This window comes from Gracilinanus agilis, chromosome 4, assembly GCF_016433145.1.
Source record: "Gracilinanus agilis isolate LMUSP501 chromosome 4, AgileGrace, whole genome shotgun sequence".
Lineage (NCBI taxonomy): Eukaryota > Metazoa > Chordata > Mammalia > Didelphimorphia > Didelphidae > Gracilinanus > Gracilinanus agilis.
Window position 1 is genome coordinate 66235869 of NC_058133.1, and position 10546 is coordinate 66246414.

The following is a 10546-nucleotide window of genomic DNA, read 5'->3' on the forward strand; positions in this document are numbered from 1 at the left end:
GAGCAGTTAGGTAGTTCAGTGGAGAGAGAGCCGGACCTGAAAACTGGAGGTCCTGGGTTCAAACTTTGCCTCAGCCTTCCTAGTTGTATGCACTGGGCAAGTCACATAACCCCGACTGCCTAGCCCTTAATGCTCTTCTGTCTTAGAACCAATACTTAGTACTGAATCTAAGGCAGAAAGTAAGGTTTTTTTTAAAAAAGACAATTTTGTCTATGCCTTTTGTTTTTATGTAATCATAGCTAGCATTTATAGAGGGCCAAAAAGTTTGCAGAGTGCTTTACATCAATTATGTCTTTTGTTCATCATAACTCCCCTATAAAGCAAGTGTTTTTGTTGTTCCCTTTTGACAGATAAAGAAGCTGGGACTTAGAAACTAGCTCATAGTCATATAACTAATAAGTGTCTGAAGCAAGATTCAAACCCAGGACTTCCTGTTTCCTCACTCAGCACTCTATTCATCACATTACCTTTCATATCACATCCAGATGAGAGTGACATCAAGCAAAACCAATAAACACAGCTACTGTGTCTGAAAGCCTTTGTACTATTTTATAATCATAACTTTCTGTCTCTCCTAGGAAAGGGGAGGGATTCTTATTTCCTTACCCCAGATGTGAAGACAAAATTGATTATTATAATTTTTCAACATTCAGTTTTATGTTCCTATTATTTTCATTTACCATGTAGTTGTGTCTCTTTTTTTGGATTCTTCTTTCTTCACTCTGTATTAGTTCATTTAAGTCTTCCAATACTTCTCTAAATTGCTCACATTCATTATTGCCCACAGTGCTATGATATTCAATTATGTTCATATGCCACAATTTATCTAGTCATTCCCTCATCAGAAGATCCATATTATTTTCATTTCTGCTACCACAAAATTCTTCTAAAATATCAATATGTACTTTAATTCAGATGTGTATGAACCAGTGTGCCATTCTCAAATAGAAATAAACCTAAAACATCTTTCTAAAAACATATGTGCATCCAACTACTAATGAATTTCCAGTGCATCTCTTAGGTTTTCAGTGATATATATGTTTGTACTGGGGAAGGCTTAAAATTCATAGAACCATGAAGAATTATCAATGATATACTAGCTGTGTGACCTTGGGCAAGTCACTTAACCTCAGCTCTTATTGCTCATCTGCCTTAGATTCTAAGACAGAAAGTAAGGGTTTTGTTTGTTTGTTTTTTAAAGAACCATAAGTAATAATTAATTTCTATTCCTAAACATAAATTTAGGAAACAGTTTCTTTTATTCTTCTGGGCTAATTCAATCAACCATCAATCAAATCACCAAAAAGTATTTCTTAAGAGCCTTAAGCACTCACTGCCTACCAGGACTTAAACTTCTAAGCTCTGTGTATATGGGAAAAAGCAAAAAAGGGGCCTGCCCTCAAGAAACTCACCTATTAGATACATACAGAATAGACAGAAGGTAGGCTTAGTGGAGACAGCACTGGCAGTTGAGGACTGCCAATGAAGAGACAGAGAGTAACAAATATGGATAGCTCTGTTCTCAGATATCTGTACACAAACAGAAAGAGAGAAGAGAGAAGAGAAGAAGTTTTAGGAGGAAAGTTCTGTTTTGAACAGGTTGAGTTTAAGATGTCTACTGGACATCCAATTCCAGATGTCTGAAAAGGGGTTGGAGATGTGAGAATGAAGTTCAGCATTGCTCCAGATGAGGTGTGATAAGGGCAGAGTTCAGTGCAATTATCACTTCCCTATTCCTATAAACCATTGATGGGCAAACTACGGCCTGAGGGCCAGATGCAGCCCCCTGAAATGTTCTATCTGGCCATGGGACATTATTTCTAATCTGACGAATACAATGAGTAGGAAATACAATGAAACTTCGAAAGAGTTGTCTTAAAAACAGATTGACAGATGAGCATTCCTTTCCTTTGTCCCCCTCTTTAAAAAGTTTGCCCATCACTGCTATAAACCATGCCTCTCTTACTGTAGCCCAAGACTGCTTCACCTTGTTTGGCTGTCACATCATACTGCTGACCCATATGGAATATGCAATAAAATTCTCCAGTTGCTTTCAGAAAACAATTATCTAACTAGACTCCTATTACTTTGTAGTTGGGAACCTAATTTTTGTACCCAAGTATGACTTTACATTTATGCCCACTGAATTTCATATCATAGGATAACATTCAATAATGTAGCCTGTCAAGATCCTTTCAGATACTGAGTCTATTTCCCAACTTTGTGTCAACTGCCAATTTGATAAGTGCATCACCAAGCCTACTGATATCACAAGTAAAAATATTAAGCAACACAAGGCCAAGCACAGATCTCTGGGTCCTCCACTAGAGACTTTTTGTCATGTTGACATGGAATCATTAACAACTCTTTGAGTCTAGTCTTTTAACCAGTTCTGAGACCATCCAATTGGATTTTTGCCTATTCCATATCTCTCCATCTTCTCCATAGGAATAATAACAGAGTCTTTATCAAGGTTATTACTAAAATCTAGAAGAGCTCTATTCACTGTATTCTTTTCATCTCCTAGTTTACTAATCCTATCAAAAAATGAAATGAAGTGAGTTTGGTATTGTCTCTTCTTGAGAATGTCAAAGGAGGCTCCTGAGAAGCACAATGTCATTATTCAGTTGTTCACTCACCTTTTGTTTTATGATCTATTTTAGTATTCTTCCCAAAATCAAAGTTAAGCTCAGAAGCCTATGGCATAGATTATTTTCTTCCCTTTTCTTGAAAATCAGACAATTTATCCTTCTCCCATTTTGTCCTATCTCAGTCACACTGGCCTGTCTTTTTGGAGATGCAGAATTCATTAGGGCCAGGGGATTAGAATTCATTAACCATAACAAAGTGAGCTCTTTTACTCTCTCTGTATTTGACTTAGGCATCTACTCCTTGTTAGTCATTTTGGTTCTGTCATCTAAGGTCCTTCTCCTTGGCAGAGAAAAAAAAAACAAACAAAACAAAACAAAGAGCTGATCAGCTCTGCATTCTCTCTGTTGTCAATTAGCCTCATTCCACTCACCCCCCACCTCCAAGAACAATCTTGTCCCTGCCCTAAAGATGCTCTTTCTCTTTGTATGACTCATGTAACTAGCATGTGCTGTTGCCTGCTGTCAAAAGGTGCATTTTTAGAGTGGAAAGCACCTGCAGAATAATGAAGTGGTCATTCTGGTTTCTCTTCACTCTTTAGGAAACTGAGCAAGACAGATTCCTTTCAGATCATATCTCCCAGCTCTCAGTGGGCAGCTTAATAGAGACTCTTTGATCCATGTCTCTATTTTCCCTCATATCGGAGACCAGAGTTTCCCTGAGATTCCCAGAGATTTCCCTGAATCTGGCTTACCAATTACTTCATTAATTTAAAAGGCCTTGTCTCCAAGTTACAGGGTTCATCTATCTTTGCTATTTAGGCATTATAAGAATTATTTTTAAAAATAAATACCATAAAATTCTCTTCCAATTTTCTTGACCCCCAGCTAGAGAAAAACATCTCTAGGGTTCTTAATAGAGGTTTAAATCTTTGACCACCTCAAAGTGGTCCCCTCCTGTGTATAGTCGATTAGTTACTGGTGTTCTCCATTATACTCTCCCCACCCCCAACTCCCACACACACATAACACTCCCTCCACATGCAGTTCATTAAAAGATATGAGTCACATATCATCTGTGACTGGTGTTAGCTTATAGGCAACAAAATCGGGGGGGGGGGGAAGCAACTTAGAGAAAACAGTGCAAAAAGTGTCTATCCCATATAAACTCTGGGGAAGAGAGTTAAATTTCACTTTCCTTGCACTGATCCTAAAGAGAGACAACCATCAGTCACATGAGCCCATTCTATCCACCTCCACCATAGTTCCTTGTTCTAGAAAGTAGAGGGCGAGCCTTTGGAGCTAAATTCGCAACACTCAGACTCTAAAGTCTGAACTTATATATTGAAAATGCATTCAGTCTCTGTCTCTGTCTCTGTCTCTCTCTTTTTCTCTCTCCCCACCCCCAATCCCTCAATGTAATATCACTGCTGCCAACCATTCTGACATTTGTCAAAATCAGATGCCTCCCTCTCTGCCATAACCAGCTTAAAACTCCCTGCAAGGCTGAACTCTGCCCTAGTCACTGTGTTTGTAATATTCTAGTCTCAATCCCTCCCAGGGCAGGAAGAGAATGCTAACCGTCCTGGACTACGATTCCCAGAATTCCCAGTTAATTTCCACAAGTGAAATTGGTTACAATAAAAATAACAATTCTTTTGTTGTTCCTGGTGTCCCTCATTAATCAGTTCATTCTGAGCTTTTGAATTCCTGGCACCACTTTATAGAATGGGGCCATACACCTATCTTCTTCTTATCTTTGTCTGTCTTCTTATTTTTAAAATATAAGTTGGTTCATAAGTTCCCTGCGTATGCACACAAGTCTTTTTAGACAAACTAATTTTAACTGATTGGAATTGTTTCCCTTGGTTTCTTTAAAACTTAAATCTTGAGTATCTCCTATCCCTCTAAAGCCTTTGAAATATAACTGTCACAAAATCTAGGCTGCATGACAAATTAAGCCTGAATTTGTTCTCCTCTGTGGCAAACTTGAAGGGTAAGTAGTCAAGTCCCTACAGAGTTTCCATTATCTCGGTCCAAGCATCCAATACCCCTCTCCCTGTCACTGAAATTTAGATCCACATTAGAATCTCCTCCTGTTGGTTCTTCCACTTGAGAAAGGATAAAATTACTGATACAAATCAAGAAGATATTACTTTCTTTGCTTATGGCAGAGAGAAAGAAGGCAAGGAGAAGGAGGGAGGAGGATGGAAGAAAAATGGAGGTGGGAGGGAGGAAAGGGAGAGAGGGATGAAAGGGAGAGAGAGAGAGAGAGAGAGAGAGAGAGAGAGAGAGAGAGAGAGAGAGAGAGAGAGAGAGAGAGAGAGAGAGAGAGATTGAGAGATTACTCCAGCAGATGTCTGGATAATCAAAATCTCCTATTCCCCTGTCACAAACATATCATGTATTTCTTATCCCTGTGCTAGGTTTGTTATGTTCCCCAAATCCCTCCTGTTTCTTCTTCCTGTTCAAGTAGTCTATTGTATGTTCCAAAGACAAAATCATTTGCTTCTCCTTCCATTGACCATTCAAATATTCTCTGATTCTTCTCTCATCTTGTTTCTGGATTTTCTCACAAAAAAGCCTTGATTAAGAATAAAATCATCCCAGATTAATATCATATACTATTTTTAAAGATATTACTAGATTGATAAATTTGAAGAATGTTTAATGATATAGATTACCTAGATTTTTAGCAAGCCATTTAGCTGTCTCTTATGTTACTCTTCTTAAAAAGATGCAACAGTGCAGATTAGATTTCCATATGATTAAGTGGATTTAGAAACCATTAAGTGGACATACCTAATGAGTAGTTGTGCATTCCAAGCCTGGATCAGTCAAGGAATCCCAGGACAAGTTCTTAACCCTGTTCCCAGTTGGGAAATTTTGCCCCTGTTCCCAGTTGGGAAAACTTCCTAACAATTAGAATAGTGCAAAAGCACAATAGATTGCCTTGGGAAATAGAGGATCCTCCCTTACAGAAGATATTTAAACAAAAGCTGGATGATCACTTCATTCTCGTGTTCTAGAATGGTATGTTGTTCAGGTAGACTTTGTATTTAGCTTTTGTGATCCCTTTCAACTTGGAAATTCTATGGCCCTGTAATGTTAGATCTTAGAGATGGCCCCATTTGTCTAGTCTACAGTACTGAGGTTCCCTATCCAGGACTGATTAAATTGTCTTAGATCTATCTTATTAAAAGAAAGCTCACCCACTTCCCCTCTGCATATTTCCCAGATCACACATATATTCTTGGTAAAGAACATAGCAAAAATGGGAATTGTCTTATTTTTTTACAAAATTTACCTTAATTTTTTTTCAGAAAACTAGGATTTCATAAACCTCTTAAACCTATGCTTGTCACTTTTACCCTTTTGCTTTCTGTATTAATAATCACCTCCTTTTTGCCTCTCATGTCCCTATATCAGAAAATATAAGAATCTAGAATTTTCTTGCCAGGCAAATTCTTAACAAATAATCAGCCAAGCAAAAATGGACTCTACACAGAATTAAAAGAACAGAATGTATTACACTTCTTTAGAACCACTGAAATCCTTCATTCTTTGGGTTTCATGTTATTTTGCATTACTGCTAATTTAAGAAATGGTACTCTCATATCCTCAGCATGATTTTTTTCCTCTGATGTGTTTTAGTCTCTAACAGACCTATCCATATACATATTATCTCTTTTGATCCTGTGAGAGAGAGATGGAATTATCACCATTTCACAGATGAAGAAACTGAGTCTGAGAGAGGGTTAGTGACTTGCTTGGGGATGTACAACAAGTCTTCCTGACCCTAAGTCTAGCACTCTATCCATTAACTGATCCTGCTATTATATTGAACTATTGAGAAAAATCCAGAAAAGAACATAATTTCTGAAAATACAAATTACTTAGCAAAGAATTCACTGTTTGACAAGGTTTGCTAGGAAAACTCAAAAGCAGACCAGCCGGAATTAGTCTTAGACCAATGTCTTATACCATACCCCACAATAAATTCAAAAGGAATGCATTATTTTTAGTATCAAAGATAGCATGAAAAATTAGAGGTAAATCAGACTGTATACTTTCATAAATATGGGTAAGAAAAAATTTTAAATCCTTACCTTCTGCCTTGGGATCCATACTAAGTATTGGTTCCAACATGGGAGAGCAGTAAAGGTTAGACAATTGGGGTTAAGTGACTTGCCTTAGAGTCACACAGCTAGAAAGTAGCTAAGACCAGATTTGAACCTAGATCCGCTCAACTCCAAGCCTGATTTTCTATCCACTGAGCTGCCTAGCTGCCCTTAGGAAGTTTATTTTTAACTAAAGAAGAACATAAATTATTAAAGATAAATTTTTTGATTAAACAAAATTTTAAAATATCAGCATTAAATTACCGTGCCTAGAATGAGAAACAAATATTTGTTTATTATTTATTGTTAAAATATTTATTGGATAAGGGTCTGGAAATCCAAGATATATGGAAAACTAACAGACATATGTAAAACCGAACATCATTTCCTAATAGATAAGGGATCCAAATTTGTGGATGAACAGTTTTCCAAAGAAGAATTGCAAGCAATTAAAAACCTTATGAAAGAATGCTCCAAATCACTAATAATAATAAGAGAAGGCAAATAAAAACAACCCTAATGCCCTACAACTGGAAAAGATTACAAAACATGGGAATAGTCAATGTGGGAGAAGTTATGGGAAGATAAGAATTGTTGATAGAAATTTGAATTAGTACAGTAATTTTGGAAAATAATTTTGAACTGTGCATATAAGTTGGCTAAAATGTCCATACACTTTGACCCAGAGATTCCACTACTAGTCTTATACTCTAAGAAGACTATTGACAAAAAGTCTCCATACACACCAAAAATATTTAAAGCAACATTTTTAATGATAACAAAGAATCAGAAACAAAGTAGATATCCATCTGTCCATGGATATGGATATCCATCTATTTAGATATTAGAATGTCAAAATAAATTGTGGTACATGAATTAATAGAATATTACCATGCTGTAAGAAATGCTGAATATGACAAATATGAAGAAGCAGTGTGGGAAAATGTATATAAAGAGATGCAAAGTAAGCAGAGCCATGAAATAATATATGATTATAACCATGTTGATGCAAAGAATAACCACCATAAAACAATCGATACTGAATATCAAAAAAATGACAAAGAATTAGTTTGGGCACAAAGAAGAAGTAGAAGATGTTTCCTCCTCACCCTTCTGTGGTCAGTGAATAGATATTTATTAAGTATTAGTTGTATGTCAAACACTGCTAAGTGTTAGAGATGCAGAGAGACATAAAGTAGTTCCTGCTCTCAAGGAGTGTACAATTTAATAGCAAAGCCCATATACAAAATTTGGAGAAGCAAGTTATAAACAAGATAGATGGAAAATAATCAACAGAGGGAAGACACTAAATTTAACGGAAACTGGAAAGGCATCTTGAAGGTGGGATTTTAGGTGGTACTTGAAGAGAGCCAAGGAACCCAGGAGGCAGAAAGGACAAGGGAGAACATTCCATGCGTGATTAATGACCAGAGAAAATGCCTGGAGTTGGGACATAAAAATTTTTGTTTGAAGAAAGGCACTGGAGGCCAGAATCACTGAATCAAAGAACATCTGAGGGAAAAGTGTAAGAACATTAGAATGATGGGAGAAGAGTGAAACTTGGTTATGAAGGGCTTTGAAGGCCAAACAGAGAATTTTGTATATAAAACTGGAATTTATTGAGGATGGATTGGAATGGGGAGAGACGAGGGGTAGGCAGGCCCACCAGCAGACTATTAGACTAGTCTTAGAGTCCACATAAGGGTCTGCACCAAGATGGTGGCAATATCAGAAGAAAAGAGGTGGTGTATTAACGAGATGTTACAAAGCTAAAATCAGTTAAGCCTTGACAACACATTGGTTAGGAGTGGAAGATGACACTTAGGTTGTGAGCCTAATTGGTACATTGAGTATGATGTCAAATTTTCTGATATATTTTATGTTTATCAGTTTTGCTTATATTTTTTCTCTTCTTTTTCTTTTAAAAAATATTCATTATATATGGAAATAGGTCTTGATCAATGACACATATAAAATCCAGTGGAATTGCTCATTGGCAATGGGAGGTGGGTGGGAAAGGGGAGGGAATGAACATGAATCATGGAACCATGGAAAAATATTCTAAATTAATTAATTAAACTTAAAAAATATTCATTATACTATAGGATGACTGTCTAGAAAATTTTAGGTGAAGTAAAAATAAAAAGCAATAAAAGTTAATTTTTAAAATAAATATGAAAAGATTATTGAAGTAGCACAAATGTAACAGGCTTTAGATACCTCAATAATTTTCAACAAATAATAAAGAAATATGTGGTGTTCTTTTAAAAGAAAAGATCTAGTATGGTCAGAAAATAGGAATATATAAACTATTTGTCTTTTGTTCTTCAGATCTCCCCCTCCAAGCCCTACAAACCAAAGGAGACCAACATTAAATGCTCCTCCAACCAGACCCACATCAGGCCGAGGACCTGCTCCAGCAATTCCATCCCCTGGTCCCCAGTCTGGGGCTCCACCAGTACCATTCCGTCCAGGACCTTTACCTCCTTTCCCTAGTAATAGTGATGCATTTGGAGCACCTCCACAAGTTCCATCACGACCAACACGGGCTCCTCCCAGTGTCCCAAGGTAAGAAATTGAATGCTTAATAGAAAGGAGGCTGTTTGGTTCTCTTCTCCTAGAATGACAGACATGGTTTATTTGAAAAGGAAAATTGCAGACATGTCGCTGTTTTTGTATGCAATTTTCACACCCCAGAGTCAATTAGTGGACAAATATGCATAGCAGATCCACATAGGTAAATAAGTGGGCCTGCTATGTGGGCTAAAGGTCATTGTGGAACCTTCAAAAATTTAAAATATCTCATCTACAAACAGAATTTAAAAAAAAAAAAAAAAAACCTGGTCCGTCTGAGTGACACGGTGGCAGGCGCTTATCATAGGAATAGAGCTGAGCAATGTGAGAGATAAGAGCAGAAGTGGGGGTTCTGTAGGTTCCATGTTTTGGTTTTGTTTTCTAATGTGGAGAGCAGTACTGTGTGATCGTTTTACCTTCCCAATTTCTAGATGAATCTCAGAATGTAACTTTCTGAGGTCATTAAAATGACTTCTGAAGTACATATTTTTTCAAAATCAAAATAATATTTTATCTCAAACTGTATAAAGTTTATAAGAATAAGAATACTTTAAAGGTGTAAATAAATATTTTATGGTTAAACATTTTATCGTAAACATAATCTTATGAAAATAGTAATCTGACATATAAGAAAAAGAATATCATGCGTAATCAAACATTATAACAAATTAAAAACAGATTTACATAATGTTTTATTCAAAGTTGTACAGTACCTTAATTTTGCAAATTTTAAAGCATAAGGAACCAGTTGCCTAATCTCAAACTCTAGAAATAAAAATAATAGGGGCACTGTGTGACCCTGGGCAAGTCACTTGACCCCTATTGCCTACCCTTACCAATCTTCCACCTATAAGTCAATACACAGAAGTTAAGGGTTTAAAATTAAAAATAATAATAATGATAATAATAATAGGGGCAGCTGGGTGGTTCAGTAGATAGAAAGCCAGGCCTAGAGACAAGAGGTCCTGGGTTCAAATTTGATCTTAGATACTTCCTAGCTGTGTGACCCTGAGCAAGTCACTTAACCCCAATTGCCTAGCCCTTACCACTCTTCTGCTTTGGAACTTATGCTTAGTATTGATTCTAAGACAGAAGGGAAGGGAAGGGAAGGGAAGGGAAGAGAAGGGAAAGGAAGGGAAGGGAAGGGAAAGGAAGGGAAGGGAAGGAAGAAAGAAGGAAGGAAGGAAGGAAGGAAGGAAGGAAGGAAGGAAGGAAGGAAGGAAGGAAGGAAGGAAGGAAGGAAGGAAGGAAGGAAGGAAGGAA

The 10546-nt window shown here is 36.9% G+C and overlaps 1 protein-coding gene across 4 annotated transcripts in view; it reads left to right on the forward strand.

Annotated features, from left to right (window-relative positions):
- DNM3 (dynamin 3) overlaps positions 1-10546 on the forward strand; it is a 612108-nt gene that overhangs the window by 577039 nt on the left and 24523 nt on the right. For all 4 annotated transcript variants that reach the window (XM_044672207.1, XM_044672209.1, XM_044672208.1 and 1 more), the window contains one exon: positions 9041-9277. In XM_044672207.1, the coding sequence (XP_044528142.1) occupies positions 9041-9277 (237 nt within the window). The remainder of the gene's footprint in view (positions 1-9040; positions 9278-10546) is intronic.